The 14,986-nt window shown below is 43.3% G+C and overlaps 1 protein-coding gene across 2 annotated transcripts in view; it reads right to left on the reverse strand.

Moving 5' to 3' along the window:
* pcf11 (PCF11 cleavage and polyadenylation factor subunit) overlaps positions 1–14,986 on the reverse strand; it is a 30,821-nt gene that overhangs the window by 10,599 nt on the left and 5,236 nt on the right. For both annotated transcript variants that reach the window (XM_021563253.3, XM_021563252.3), the window contains exons 6-8: positions 9,608–9,785; positions 2,556–3,174; positions 849–2,353 (exon numbers count right to left, since the gene is read on the reverse strand). In XM_021563253.3, coding sequence (XP_021418928.3) covers positions 849–2,353; positions 2,556–3,174; positions 9,608–9,785 — 2,302 coding nt within the window. The remainder of the gene's footprint in view (positions 1–848; positions 2,354–2,555; positions 3,175–9,607; positions 9,786–14,986) is intronic.

A 14,986-nucleotide genomic window follows, 5' to 3' on the forward strand; every position in this document is an offset into this window, starting at 1 on the left:
AAATCCGTGTGCGCTTATTATGAGGATGAGATTCAATGTTGCGTCCAATCTACTTAACCAGGCAATGTGCACATTCTCACATATTTTACAATGTAATAATTATAATATCAATGCATTGGCAAGCCCTAAACATTTACTCTTAAAATGGTAATGGCCTACTGACACTTTTTGCATGCGGGGGGGGGGTTCTATATTAGGCCTAGATATGAACATTTCCATAAATTATACAATTATATAACATTGAGGTCCTTGAAAATTACAATTGTGCTTCAAGCAGGGTGCATAGACACACTGGCAAGTCAAATTCAAGGATGCATAATCCTGTTGTATAAGTGAAGGGCTAATTTGCATATGATTTTTTTTAATATTATTTTAGTTTCAAACTGAAATTTGTATCCCAATGTCACCCATTGGCCCCATTATTTATAGAACATAAATATAGAATATAAGCAGAACAGTTAAAGTGTATGAATGTGATGGCGTAAAAAGTGAATGTATGATTGAATGCGGTTTAGGTTAGAGCAGTGCTGTGCGTTGCGATAGCTATGTGTTGACTATGGTGACAGAGTAGCATTAGTGCATAAAAGTGTGAGCCTAATAAAACACTAACCACACAAAGACACCAAACGATACATACATACGTGCACGTACAAACACAAATATGAAATCTTCTCAATTGATGAAATCATTCAAGTCTATTGTACTTTTCAACCTTCTTGACCTTTCTGATAATCACTATGTGGTGTACGTCCCAAATAGCACCCAGGTCAAAAGTGGTGAAATAAATAGGGAATAGAGTGACATTTGGGACTCATCCCCTATGTCCTAAATCAAGAAGAGGTTCTCACCGGCTGCTGCATGTTCCCTGCCGGTGGCAGAGGCACACCAGGGGTGTAGAACGGAGGTCTGACGTAGGAGTTGTTGAACCCAGCCTGGGACACAGGGACGGGAGACACCGTGAAGTTAGCCCCCTGTTGGCCCACCACGTTCTGTTGCACTGAGAACGTCTGGAACTGCTGGGGGCCTCCGGGGTTGACTGGGTCGTACATGGGTGTCCCTAGTGGCCGCAGCGGGGGCTGCAGGTTGGGAGTGGTGTGGTACCTGGGAGACACCTGCTGGCCGGAGGGGCAGTCAAAGCGTGGGGGCATGCCCTGGGGGGGCAGAGAGGGCAGGGGGTCGTAGCGCATGGGGCCGGGCTGGCCCATTGGGGTGGAGGGGTTCCCTGGGCCATCGAAACGCATCGGGCCTGGCTGGTTAGGAGCGCCGTCGAATCTCATGGGGCCTTGCTGGAACCTCATTAGTCCTTCGAACCTTCCAGGGCCGGGCTGCATGTGGGAGCTGTTGAAGTTCATTGGACCATCGAAGCGGTTGGACTGCATGGGGCCGTCAAAACGCATTGGCCCAGGCCCCTGTCCGTCAAATCTACCGTCATATCGCCCCGATAGCCTACCTTGCTGCGGAGGCGGTGGGCCGCCGTCAAACCTTCCCCCAATGCCTTGTGGGTCCCCTCTCATTGGAACGTGAGGCATGGAGGGGCCGTCGTATCTTCCTGGTCCGTCAAACTTCTCTGGTCCTTTATGAAGAGCGGGGCCGTCAAACCTGCCGGGGCCCTGAGGGTAGGGCCCATCATACCTTGATGGGCCGTGTGAGGAGCACCCTGGTCCATCGTACCTACCGGGCCCCTGGACGCCCTCGTAACGGCCCCCAGGGTGAGGCCTGCCAGGCTGACCTATGTGACCAGGCCCGTCGTACTGAGTGCCCTTGTGGGGTCCGTCATAGCGTGGCGAAGGTGGTCCTCCTTTAGGACCACCGTCGTATCTCTGGGGGCCATCTGCGGCGTGAGGAGGGGTGTGTCCTGGAGACTCAACGTGTTTGCTGCGTACTGAGGAGAGCACGGGCCCACGGGGGGGTCCTCCTGGGTGGTGGGGTCTGGGTAGAGGGGGGGTGTCCAGGGGCCCTTCGTCACACGAGTGCTCGCTGTTGGGGCTCTCAAAGCGCGGGACAGGGCTCATCTCTGCCGCGTCCATCTGCTGTAACGGGGACAGGCGCTCCCGCTCGTATGCTGGTACCGGTAAAGGAACCGGGGACTTCCTAATGGGGCCGTCCAGTGCCAGGCTGACTGAGTTCTGGAGCACCGGGCCGCTGGGGGGTTTGGGGGGGATGCGGTCGTGTTTGCGAGGGTCATCGTAACGGGGGTACGGAGGTTTGACAGCATGGTCTTCAGACAGCGGACCTCCTCCGTACCGCCTGGGAGGGGCATTGTAGCCGCTCTTAGGCTCCTCCCTCTCATCGTACGGTGGTCTGTGATTGGGCAGCCGCTCACTGAGGGGGGAGTTTCGCTCTCTTTCACCAGCTAAGAAATAAAAACAATTACTAAATGAAAACGGGAACCATTTATCATCGGATAGTAATCAAACTAAGTCATAAAGCACTGCATTTACAGACATACTTCTGATTCATAATATATTCCCTTGGCTTGGGTGTCCAACCATGTGTGCGTATAACAAAATTAATTCATAAATTAGTCCCATCATTAGACATGAAACTCCACTTGCCTTTGAGTCTGTCAGTGGCGGTGGACTCCCTGGGGTCTTGTATCCTCCTGAAGCGTAGCCCTGGCAGAGACTTGAGCCTGGGGAACTCGTTCCCGTGGCTGTACTCCTGGATGATGGCTGCTGGGGTGGGCTGCTCCTCCTCTACCTCCTTCAGCCTGTCCTTAGGAAGCCTGGTGAACTTCATCCCTGAAGGAAGGGCGTTAGTCTCCCTGTTAACCTCAGTCTTGGCACCCCCAGGGCCCTCCCCGGGCCTCCCCAGCACCCCCTCTACCTCCTCCTGGCTGTCCTCTCCGTCCCAGCCCTCCCCTCCTTGCTCCTGCTGCCACAGCATCACCTGGGTCCTCCTCAGCTTGGACTTGTGTTCATAGTAGGTGAGCTCTGCGTCGGACAAGTCCGCCCCGGAGGACACTCCCCCTGTGGGTGTGGCCAGCAGGGGCTTCTTCCTGGTTGGTGGGAGGTGGTGTGGGTGGGCGTGTCCGTGACCATCCTCACTGGAGCCCTCCCAGGAGTCTCCTCCTCGCTGCTTCTCTTCCTGGTACTGGAACAGCTGCTTGATCTGGTGAGCCACATTCAGGAAGTCATCATGGCTGATCTCTCCGTTCTCCAGATGCTTACTGGCCTACAGGGAGAAAGGGAAGAAGAAGATCAAGTTATCTAGTAGATTAAGTTTACTTTCTCCCAATTTAATACAAATGTTGAAATGTGCACGTACCACACCCCTGCTAAGATTCCTCTCCAGAAATGAGCGCATGTTAGCTCTTTCAAAGGCCTGTATGGCTCATTATTGGGCAGGTGTACCATTTTAGCAATGAGCATTCTCCTGTAGCAGCATAGTGGCTTGGCTATAGATGGCTGAAGCATGGGGTCGGGTTGCCCATCTGCATTTGTTTAGGCTAACCCGATGAGCTAATCAATAACTAGACCACAAATGAAGTATCAGAATTGTGGCTTCATACCAATGCCAGCTTAGTATAATAATACTCAATATCATAACAATACTACAGTGAAAAAATGCCTTAACCTCTTGGGTAGGGGCAGTATTTTGGATGAATGAGGTGCCCAATGTAAACTCCCTGTTACTCAGGCCCAGAAGATAGGATATGCATATGCATGGTAGTATTGGATAGAAAACACTAAAGTTTCCAAAACTGTTAAAAATAATGTCTGCGAGTATAACAGAACTGATATGGCAGGGAAAAACCTGAGGAAAATCCATCTAGGAAGTGGGATATTTTTGATGTGGGTTTTTTCTATTTCTAAATGGTTATGACCCAGATTGCAGTTCCTATAGCTTTCACTAGATGTCAACAGTCTTTAGACATTGTTTCAGGCTTGTATTCTGAAAAATGAGGAAGAATGAGACCATTCTTTCAGTGGACTCTAGAATGAACCAGAGCTAGTTTGCGCGCATGACCGATTGCGCGCCATTCGTTGTTTTTCCTTTCTATTGAAGACGCTATTGTCTGGTTGAAATATTATCAAATATTTAGGCAATAGACAACCTGAGGATTAATTATAAACATTGTTTGACATGTTTCTACAAACTTCACCGGTACTATCAGGATGTATTCGTCTGCATGTATTGACCGCCTTTAGGCCAGTGGATTACTGAACAAAACGAGCCCCCAAAAAAGTGTTTTTGGGACATAGAGGGACTTTATCGAACAAAACAAACATTTGTGTAACAGGGACTCGTGACTGCAACCATATGAAGATCAAAGGTAAGTGATTAATTTTATCGCTATTTCTGAGTTTTGTAATTCCTAAACTTGGTTGTAAAATGTTTGTATGCTTTTGTAAACTGGGCGCTGTCCTCAGATAAATCGCATGATACGTTTTTGCCATAAAGCCTTTTTGAAATCTGACACAGCGGCTGGATTAACAAGAAGTTAATCTTTAAGCCGATGTATAACACTTGTATTTTTATGAATGTTCAATTTGACCATTTCTGTATTTTTAAATTTGGCGCTCTGCAATTTCACCGGATGTTCGGACGCTTCCGTCCCATCTGCCCATCAGAAGTTAGTCAAATATACAGCACGGTTACTGTATAAAACACGTGATCAACTCTCCATCTGGAGAGCTAGGTCACTGGGTGTGCAGGCTTTTGATCAGCACTGCTTAAAACACACCCGAGTCAGCATAACAAGGTCCTGTTGAGCAGTTGATTTGTAGAATCTGACGTGAGAGTAGAGCTGGAACAAAAGTCTACACCAGTGTTTCCTTTAGGAAATGTTGCCCTGGACAACGTGACCGGAAAGATTTCAATATAGCGGCCATGAGAGAAATGTACCAGACACATCTGCATTGGGTGTGTTACTCATTAGAGCATCCACCCACGCTGCTCAGAATGACACAAATCACACTTCTGGTAATTCATTTTAACAAAAAAAATAAAAATGGCAAACTGCAATTCGCAGGAAAAAGGGAAAACATTAACAGCGCACATGAAGCAAGCAGTATGACAGCGGTAAACACCCTATTTCTAAATTTGAGGTTACTCTAAAGATGCAACAACTAGGATGAAGGGTTGCTAATATGACTAGGATTATGCATTTGGCTTCTGGACAACCAATTAAACACGAAAGAAACATCATGAGGAAGTGTCATTAGACAGCACGCATGGCAAAATGCCTAGCTGATTTGAGTTGCGGCGGTCAGTGAAAAGCATTAAAATGTGGGAAGATAATGTGTCTTAAAAATAATTTTAAATGTTGAAAAGGGAAGGGGTTTGTGGCAAAGATAGCCTATCGGCGTCTCTTCAGAATGCATCCACTCAGCTGTCTCCCGACAATTCTTGTGGGTTCATTGTTTCATGTGAATCGTTTGCTCTTTGATCGTTTTTATTTTCATAAATTTTTTTAAATTTTTAAATCCCTATTACATTTGTCACTAGTAGTAAATGTACCGGAACTGTTAATCCCGGTCATTTGGCTACATACATTTTTTCACTTAATAAATTAGGCCTACAGTCATTTACCATTCTCAGAGTGGAAACGTTGTTTGCCGAGTTCACAACCTTCTACACTTGAGAAACAAGTTTTGATTTATTTCATAATAATTTATGAGTTGTAAATGTTTTAATTGTCTTGTTTGGAGTGCTCCATGTGAGCAATGAGCATGGGTTAGGTTTCTCTGTCATGTTAATGTTGAGGGAGCACACACACGCCTGAGCAAGCATAGAAGTAGCCTAGCTGGCCTGCTGCGCGCAATTCTAGGTTTGTGCCCATTTGGGATGTTTGATTTCTGATCATCATGTTCACCACTAATAAACTTTTCAGTAATATTTTCTTCACCTCACACAGTAAGTCAACAAAATCGTATTATTTTATTTTTTACAGCCATTGCGAATGGCCTAATAGTTTCTCACAGTAGGTCTATTTGAAAAATCTTCCCAAAAATCTCCCCGATAACCACCAAATCCCTGTGTGAAAAAGTAAAATATAATCTAATGATCACATATATCCAATGGAACTGTCATAAAATACAACTTTCCCTTGCGCAAAAACAGATGTTTGTCCAGTGCTCAATGGCATGGGAAACTCTGGGACCAGAATAAGGCTAGTTAATAAAATGTTGCAAGCTCGCAAGAGATAGCTACAGGACAGATCCAGTTGACACAATGTTGCACTTCACTAGCAATAACTCAAGTCAAGACAGATAGAAAGGGATTCAAACAGGCTGAGTAGAGATAAATGTGATTGAAAGTGAAATTTTCCTCAGTATATTTTGTATTATTTATTTGACGGCTTTATGTAGGCTACTTTTACTTAGTTGATAATGGAAGTTATAGGCCAACGGCTGCATTAGCCATCTGAGTTCCATGCGCTCATTTAGGCCATTCAGATGCCAATAATCATGGTATATCAGTGTGTCCATATGGCAAAGAAAGGTGCTCTCGCATTAGTGGAACAGGTTCAGGGAATGCTGGATATTTTGATGTGCAACATGTCTAAATGGGATCCAGAACAATCAGATATTTTGGGCTCTTTAGAAATGCTTTTGCTTGCATGTGTTTTGGACAAAAATACTAAAATCATCAGGGATTCAGCTAAAAACACATTTTATTTAGGAAATATGTATTCCCACAAAACAAATGTGATCAAGGTATGAAATCGTTATTTTACAGTACAATCTATTTTGGGGCTTAGTTGTTGTCAATTGGCAGTGTACAAATTATTTTCAGTTAGCTTCGACAAATTGTCCAGCGGCTGAATCTAGTTCCCTGGCCGAAGGCTGCCTGTAGGGCCTATGCTACATGATTTACCAACTGAGGAAGTGGAAACTCAAAACACATGATCTAAATTGCTAACTCTATTGCTTGATGGCAATGAAATTGATCTAACAGTAAATGTAATCCTATAAAAACGTTCCATAGGTAGGCCTATATAGGCTACTCGATGTAGGCCAATTCAACACAAATGGATTGCTCCGTATCATCAACTACACGGTTTGCAAAGTGGTGTTATTTCCTTTGTTGACAGTTAAGAAATAATTGCTACTCACATTAAGCAGAGACTCCTCCTTTTGAAAACAGCAACAGTACAGTTTGTTTTAGAAACGTTCTTGCTCGCAATTACATTTCAAAATGTAGCTCAACTGTCATGTCAGTATGCTGTCGCTTATCAGAATTGCATCTCTCCCTTCACGCCATGTGCAAAGGGGGGTGGGAGTGAGAGCCAGCAGCGAAACAGGGACAGGGCAGATACTTTCATTGCAGGAAGCAGGTTAATGAACATTGCTGTCAACCAAATAATGGCATTCGAACCAAAAAAACAAACATCTTGAAAGTGCACCTCAAGTATTATTTTTTTGAAATTACAAAATGTGCCATGGTGGGAACAATTAAGCAGCGGCACAATATGGAAACACAAAAAATGTGATGGAGATTTAAGACTTAACTTCTTATGGCTGCAGGGGAAGTATTGAGTAGCTTGGATGAAAGGTGCCCAGAGTAAACTGCCTGCTCCTCAGTCCCAGTTGCTAATATATGCATGTTATTATTAGTGTAGGATAGAAAACACTGAAGTTTCTAAAACTGTTTGAATGATGTCTGTGAGTATAACAGAACTCAAATGGCAGGCAAAAACCTGAGAAGAAATCCAAACAGGAAGTGGGAAATCTGAGGTTGGTCGATTTTCAACCCAGCCCTTATTGAATACACAGTGGGGTATTGGTTGTTGCACTTCCTAAGGCTTCCACTAGATATCAACTGTCTTTAGAAACTTGTTTGAGGATTCTACTGTGAAGTGGGACCGAATGAGAGAGGAATGAGTCAGAGGTCTGCCAGCAGTCACTCGCATTTCACATGAGGTAGCTGCGTTCCTTTGCTTTTCTGAAGACAAAAGGAATTCTCTGGTTGGAATATTATTGAAGTTTTATGTTAAAAACATCCTGAAGATTGATTATATACATCGTTTGACATGTTTCTACAGACAGTAACGGAACTTTTTGGCATTTAGTCTGCAAATAGGGAACGCGCTTCATGACTTTGGATTTGTTTAACAAACATGCTAACAAAAGTAGCTCTTTGATTTGTTTTATAATGTCCATTTATGTTCAAACCTTTATTGTGGAACTGGGATTCCTGGGAGTGCATTCTGATGAAGATCAAAGGTAAGTGAATATTTATAATGCTATTTATGACTAATGTTGACTACCCAATATGGCAGATAACTTTTTGGCTGCTTTGTTGTCTGAAAGCTGTACTCACATTATTGCATGGTTTGCTTTTTCCGTAAAGCTTTTTTGAAATCTGACACAGCGGTTGCATTAAGTGTTTTTAATACCTTCTCTACCTCCTACCTACCTCTATCGTATCGTATTAAATCCTATAAAGTATTTATTTACCAAAAACCTTAGCTATGTATCAACAAAATTTGGAATCCTCAATTTAAATTATAAAAATGAGCAGTTATCTGTCTTCTGGGGTAAGTTTAAATAGGAATATACTTTATATTTTGAGGTTTCATTTTTCTATTATCCTTATTAATATACTGGTCACTCTGAAACAGTAATTATTCAATTGGACACGGGAGAATAAGGTAATAACGGCCTCATCCGGTGGGAAATGTTCAAATTGTATCGCGTTCCCCGTTTTTATTATGGACCTTACTCAATAATCAATGAAGTTAGAAAGTCCATTTCCCACAATACCCCATGTTAAATTCAACGTTGTGGTTAAATATACAGATTTAGTAATTTTATCAAATGTTCTAACAGATTAGTACAGTTCAAATCAGGATATGCATTTACATAGGGATATACATTCACACTGTTACTCTTTAATTAAAAATTCCTCAGCTATAGTACTTTTTACTAAATGGAAAGCAGATCCTTAATATAAGAAATTCTATCAACTATGTATTAATCACAGTCGCACATAATAGGGAGTGTATAAATTGTATACATTCAGGGTAAATCTTAAGGAGAAGTGTATCTATATTTCCATGTCTAACAATTTTATTTTCATTGACATTTAATGATGTGGCTCTCTGCAATATCACCGGATGTTTTTGGAACTAGTGAACATAACGCGCCAATGTATACTGAGATTTTTTTATATAAATATGCACTTTATCGAACAAAACATACATGTATTGTGTAACATGATGTCCTATGAATGTCATCTGATGAAGATCAAAGGTTAGTGATTAATTTTATATCTATTTGTGCTTTTAGTTTTTTCTGTGGCTTGGCTGTGACCTAACATAATCAATCGTTTGTGGTGCTTTCGCTGTAAAGTCCATTTGAAATCTGACACGTTGGTGGGATTAACAACAAGATTACCTTTAAAATGGTGTAAAATACATCTATGTTTGAGGAATTTTAATTACGAGATTTCTGTTGTTTGAATTTGGCGCTCTGCACTTTCACTGGCTGTTGTCATATCAATCCCGTTAAGGTAATAGGGTGCTATTTAAGAAGCACCTGTGTTGAGGCATACCTTTTGAGCAATTCTCCTTTGTATACTTTACAATTAAATGCGGCATCTACTACCTACTCAAATTGTGGGGAGGAAAAGCTGAGGAGATGTTTTTTTGTGGACGTACCTTTTTGAGCAGGTCTCTCTTGCTGGCAGAGTGAAGCACCTCTGGGATTTGCAGGTTTGCATCGACACTAAGGCGATGCTGTTTGGGGGTGGTAGGTCTCTTGCTGCTGGAGTATGACGGCCGTCTCTGTGGAGGACCTGCCCCCTTCCCATGAGCCTCCTCTGACGACAACTTCAGACTGATGAAGGAATTAGTTAATTTATTTGACAACTTTCAAAAACATGTGGGCAGTTTCCTGACCACAGAGATTCTCTTTAGTCCAGGACTAGGCCCAATCTGTCTGAGGAACCACCCCTCAGTTGCCTCAGTCTTGTGAGTACAAAAATACACAGATATGCAGACATGCAGTGGTTAGGAGTGAGAACACACCATGTCCCAGATTATACAGGTACACACCCTAACTAACACCACCAGATAACAAGCTGACTATATGTGTGAGGTTCAGAGGCAGATACAGTGCCATGAAAAAGTATTCGCCCCCTTTATAATTCTCTATTTTTGCATATTTTTGATACCGAATGTTAGACCTTTAACCTAAACCTAATTAGGTTAGGTCTACATGAAAATGGTTAATAAGCAACAAATTACATGTTTTGGAATAGCCTAGTCAAAGTCCAGATCTATTCCCAATTGAGACGTGGCAGGACTTGAAACGAGCAGTTCATACTTAAACTCACAAATGTCGCTGAGTTAAAGCAGTTCTGCATGCAAGAGTGGGCCAAAATACCTCCACAGCGATGTGAGAGACTGATCAACAACTACAAGAAGCATTTGGTTGCAGTCATTGCAGCTAAAGGTGGCACAACCAGTTATTGAGTGCAAGGGGGCAATTACTTTTTCACACTGGGGAATTGGATGTTGCATAACTTTATTGATTAAATAAATACACAATTGTTGTGTTATTTGTTCACCTGGGTCCCCTTTAGCTAAAATGACATTTTGGTTGAAGATCTGATATGACATAGCTTCAGCGTGTAAATCAGCTAGAAAGATGTGTCGGCATCGAGTAATTGTCTCTGGCCCCCTCCCAGTTAGGGGGAGTGATGTGCTCTACAGCAGTCTCACAACTCAATCGCTGGTTGAAAACTGTTTTCTGCCCCTCCCAAAAGATAGAATTTGTAGATAATTGGCCCTCTTTCTGGGACTCACCCACAAACAGGACCAAACCTGACCTGCTGAGGAGTGACGGACTCCATCCTAGCTGGAGGGGTGCCCTCATCTTATCTACCAACATAGACAGGGCTCTAACTCCACAATGAAATAGGGTGCAGGCCAGGCAGCAGGCTGTTAGCCAGCATAGTGGAGTCTGCCATTGAGACCGTCCGTGTCTGTGCCTCGACCTAGGTTGGGCAAAACTAAACATGGCGGTGTTCGCCTTAGCAATCTCACTAGGATAAAGACCTCCATTCCTGTCATTATTGAAAGAGATCATGATACCGCACATCTCAAAATAGGGCTACTTAATGTTAGATCCCTCACTTCCAAGGCAGTTATAGTCAATGAACTAATCACTGATCATAATCTTGATGTGATTGGCCTGACTGAAACATGGCTTAAGCCTGATGAATTTACTGTGTTAAATGAGGCCTCACCTCCTGGCTACACTAGTGACCATATCCCCCGTGCATCCCGCAAAGGCGGAGGTGTTGCTAACATTTACGATAGCAAATGTTCATCTTTTGAGCTTCTAGTCATGAAATCTATGCAGCCTACTCAATCACTTTTTATAGCTACTGTTTACAGGCCTCCTGGGCCATATACAGCGTTCCTCATTGAGTTCCCTGAATTCCTATCGGACCTTGTAGTCATAGCAGATAATATTCTAATCTTTGGTGACTTTAATATTCACATGGAAAAGTCCACAGACCCACTCCAAAAGGCTTTCGGAGCCATCATCGACTCAGTGGGTTTTGTCCAACATGTCTCTGGACCCACTCACTGTCACAGCCATACTCTGGACCTAGTTTTGTCCCATGGAATAAATGTTGTGGATCTTAATGTTCTTCCTCATAATCCTGGACTATCGGACCACCATTTTATTATGTTTGCAATTGCAACAAATAATCTGCTCAGACCCCAACCAAGGAACATCAAAAGTCGTGCTATAAATTCACAGACAACACAAAGATTCCTCGATGTCCTTCCAGATTCCCTCTGTCTACCCAAGGACGCCAGAGGACAAAAATCAGTTAACCACCTAACTGAGGAACTCAATTTAACCTTGCGCTATACCCTAGATGCAGTTGCACCCCTAAAAACTAAAAACATTTCTCATAAGAAACTAGCTCCCTGGTACAGAGAAAATACCCAAGCTCTGAAGCAAGCTTCCAGAAAATTGCAACGGAAATGGCGCCACACCAAACTGGACGTCTTCCGAATAGCTTGGAAAGACAGTACCGTGCAGTACAGAAGAGCCCTTACTGCTGCTCGATCATCCTATTTTTCCAACTTAATTGAGGAAAATAAGAACAATTCGCAAAGCTAACTAAAAAGCAGCATTCCCCAAGAGAGGATGGCTTTCACTTCAGCAGTGATAAATTCATGAACTTTGAGGAAAAGATCATGATTATTAGAAAGCAAATTACGGACTCCTCTTTAAATCTGTGTATTCCTCCAAAGCTCAGTTGTCCTGAGTCTGCACAACTCTGCCAGGACCCAGGATCAAGGGAGACACTCAAGTGTTTTAGTACTATATCTCTTGAACCAATGATGAAAAAGAATCACGGCCTCTAAACCTTCAAGCTACATACTGGACCCCTTTCCAACTAAACTACTGAAAGAGCTGCTTTCTGTGCTTGGCCCTCCTATGTTGAACATAATAAATGGCTCTCTATCCACCGGATGTGTACCAAACTCACTAAAAGTGGCAGTAATAAAGCCTCTCTTGAAAAAGCCAAACCTTGACCCAGAAAATATAAAAAACTATCAGGCTATATCAAATCTTCCATTCCTCTCAAAAATTTTAGAAAAGGCTGTAGCGCAGCAACTCACTGCCTTCCTGAAAACAAACAATGTATACGAAATGCTTCAGTCTGGTTTTAGACGCCATCATAGCACTGAGACGGCACTCGTGAAGGTGGTAAATTACCTTTTAATGGCATCAGACAGAGGCTCTGCATCTGTCCTCCTAGACCTTAGTGCTGCTTTTGATACCATCGATCACCACATTCTTTTGGAGAGATTGGAAACCTAAATTGGTCTACACGGACAAGTTCTGGCCTGGTTTAGATCTTATCTGTCGGAAAGATATCAGTTTGTCCCTGTAAATGGTTTGTCCTCTTGACAAATCAACTGTACATTTGGTAATCCTCAAGGTTCCGTTTTAGGACCACTATTGTTTTCACTATATATTTTACCTCTTGGGGATGTCATTCGAAAACATAATGTTAACTTTCACTGCTATGCGGATGACACACAGCTGTACATTTCAATGAAACATGGTGAAGCCCCAAAATTGCCCTCGCTAGAAGCATGTGTTTCAGACATTAGGAAGTGGATGGATGCAAACTTTCTACTTTTAAACTTGGACAAAATAGAGATGCTTGTTCTAGGTCGCAAGAAACAAAGATCTTCTGTTGAATCTGACAATTAATCTTAATGGTTGTACAGTCGTCTCAAATAAAACTGTGAAGGACCTCGGCGTTACTCTGGACCCTGATCTCTCTTTTGAAGAACATATCAAGACTGTTTCAAGGACAGCTTTTTTCCATCTACGTAACATCGCAAAAATCAGAAACTTTCTGTCCAAAGATGCAGAAAAATTATTCCATGCTTTTGTCACTTCTAGGTTAGCCTACTGCAATGCTCTACTTTCCGGCTACCCGGATAAAGCACAAAAATAAACTTAAGTTAGTGCTAAATATGGCTTCTAGAATCCTGACTAGAACCAAAAAATGTGATCATATTACTCCAGTGCTAGCCTCCCTACACTGGCTTCCTGTCAAGGCAAGGGCTGATTTCAAGGTTTTACTGCTAACCTACAAAGCATTACATGGGCTTGCTCCTACCTATCTCTCTGATTTGGTCCTGCCGTACATACCAACACAAGACGCAGGCCTCCTAATGGTCCCTAGAATTTCTAAGCAAACAGCTGGAGGCAGGGCTTTCTCCTATAGAGCTCAATTTTTATGGAATGGTCTGCCTACCCATGTCAGAGGCAAACTCGGTCTCAACCTTTAAGTCTTTACTGAAGACTCATCTCTTCAGTGGGTCATATGATTGAGTGTAGTCTGGCCCAGGAGTGGGAAGGTGAACGGAAAGGCTCTGGAGCAACGAACCGCCCTTGCTGTCTCTGCCTGGTCGGTTCCCCTCTTTCCACTGGGATTCTCTGCCTCTAACCCTATTACAGGGGCTGAGTCACTGGCTTACTGGGGCTCTTTCATACCGTCCCTAGGAGGGGTGCGTCACTTGAGTGGGCTGAGTCACTAATGTGATCTTCCTGTCTGGGTCGCGGAGATCTTTGTGGGCTATACTCTGCCTTGTCTCAGGATGGTAATATGGTGGTTGAAGATATCCCTCTAGTGGTGTGGGGGCTGTGCTTTGGCAAAGTGGTGGGGTTATATCCTTCCAGTTTGGCCCTGTCCTGGGGCGTCTTCGGATGGGGCCACAGTGTCTCCTGACCCCTCCTGTCTCAGCCTCCAGTATTTATGCTGCAGTAGTTTGTGTCGGGGGGCTAGGGTCAGTTTGTTATATCTGGAGTACTTCTCCTGTCCTATTCGGTGTCCTGTGTGAATTTAAGTGTGCTCTCTCTAATTCTCTCTTTATTTCTCTCTCTCGGAGGACTCCTTGCTGTCCCCAGTCCACCTGACCGTGCTGCTGCTCCAGTTTCAACTGTTCTGCCTTATTATTATTTGACCATGCTGGTCATTTATGAACATTTGAACATCTTGGCCATGTTCTGTTATAATCTCCACCCGGCAGCCAGAAGAGGACTGGCCACCCCACATAGCCTGGTTCCTCTCTAGGTTTCTTCCTAGGTTTTGGCCTTTCTAGGGAGTTTTTCCTAGCCACCGTGCTTCTACACCTGCATTGCTTGCTGTTTGGGGTTTTAGGCTGGGTTTCTGTACAGCACTTTGAGATATCAGCTGGTGTACGAAGGGCTATATAAATTGATTTGATTTTGATTTGCTAACATTCAGTACAATTTTTTTTGAGAATATGAATTAGAAATACTTTTTCAAGGCACTAAATACCATTAGGTGAGGATAAGAATAAACTGACGTGATGCAACATATACTAGTACACTGAGAACATACCAATATCAAGACTTCGGTACATTCCTAAAAACACCCTATTTCCTACATAGTGCACTACTTTTGACCAGAGCCCCATGGCCCATTTGGGAGACAGACAGTTCACAGGATATTTCAGCCTACTCAC

Source organism: Oncorhynchus mykiss, chromosome 15, assembly GCF_057628025.1.
Source record: "Oncorhynchus mykiss isolate SJ-2025 chromosome 15, ASM5762802v1, whole genome shotgun sequence".
NCBI classification, from domain to species: domain Eukaryota; kingdom Metazoa; phylum Chordata; class Actinopteri; order Salmoniformes; family Salmonidae; genus Oncorhynchus; species Oncorhynchus mykiss.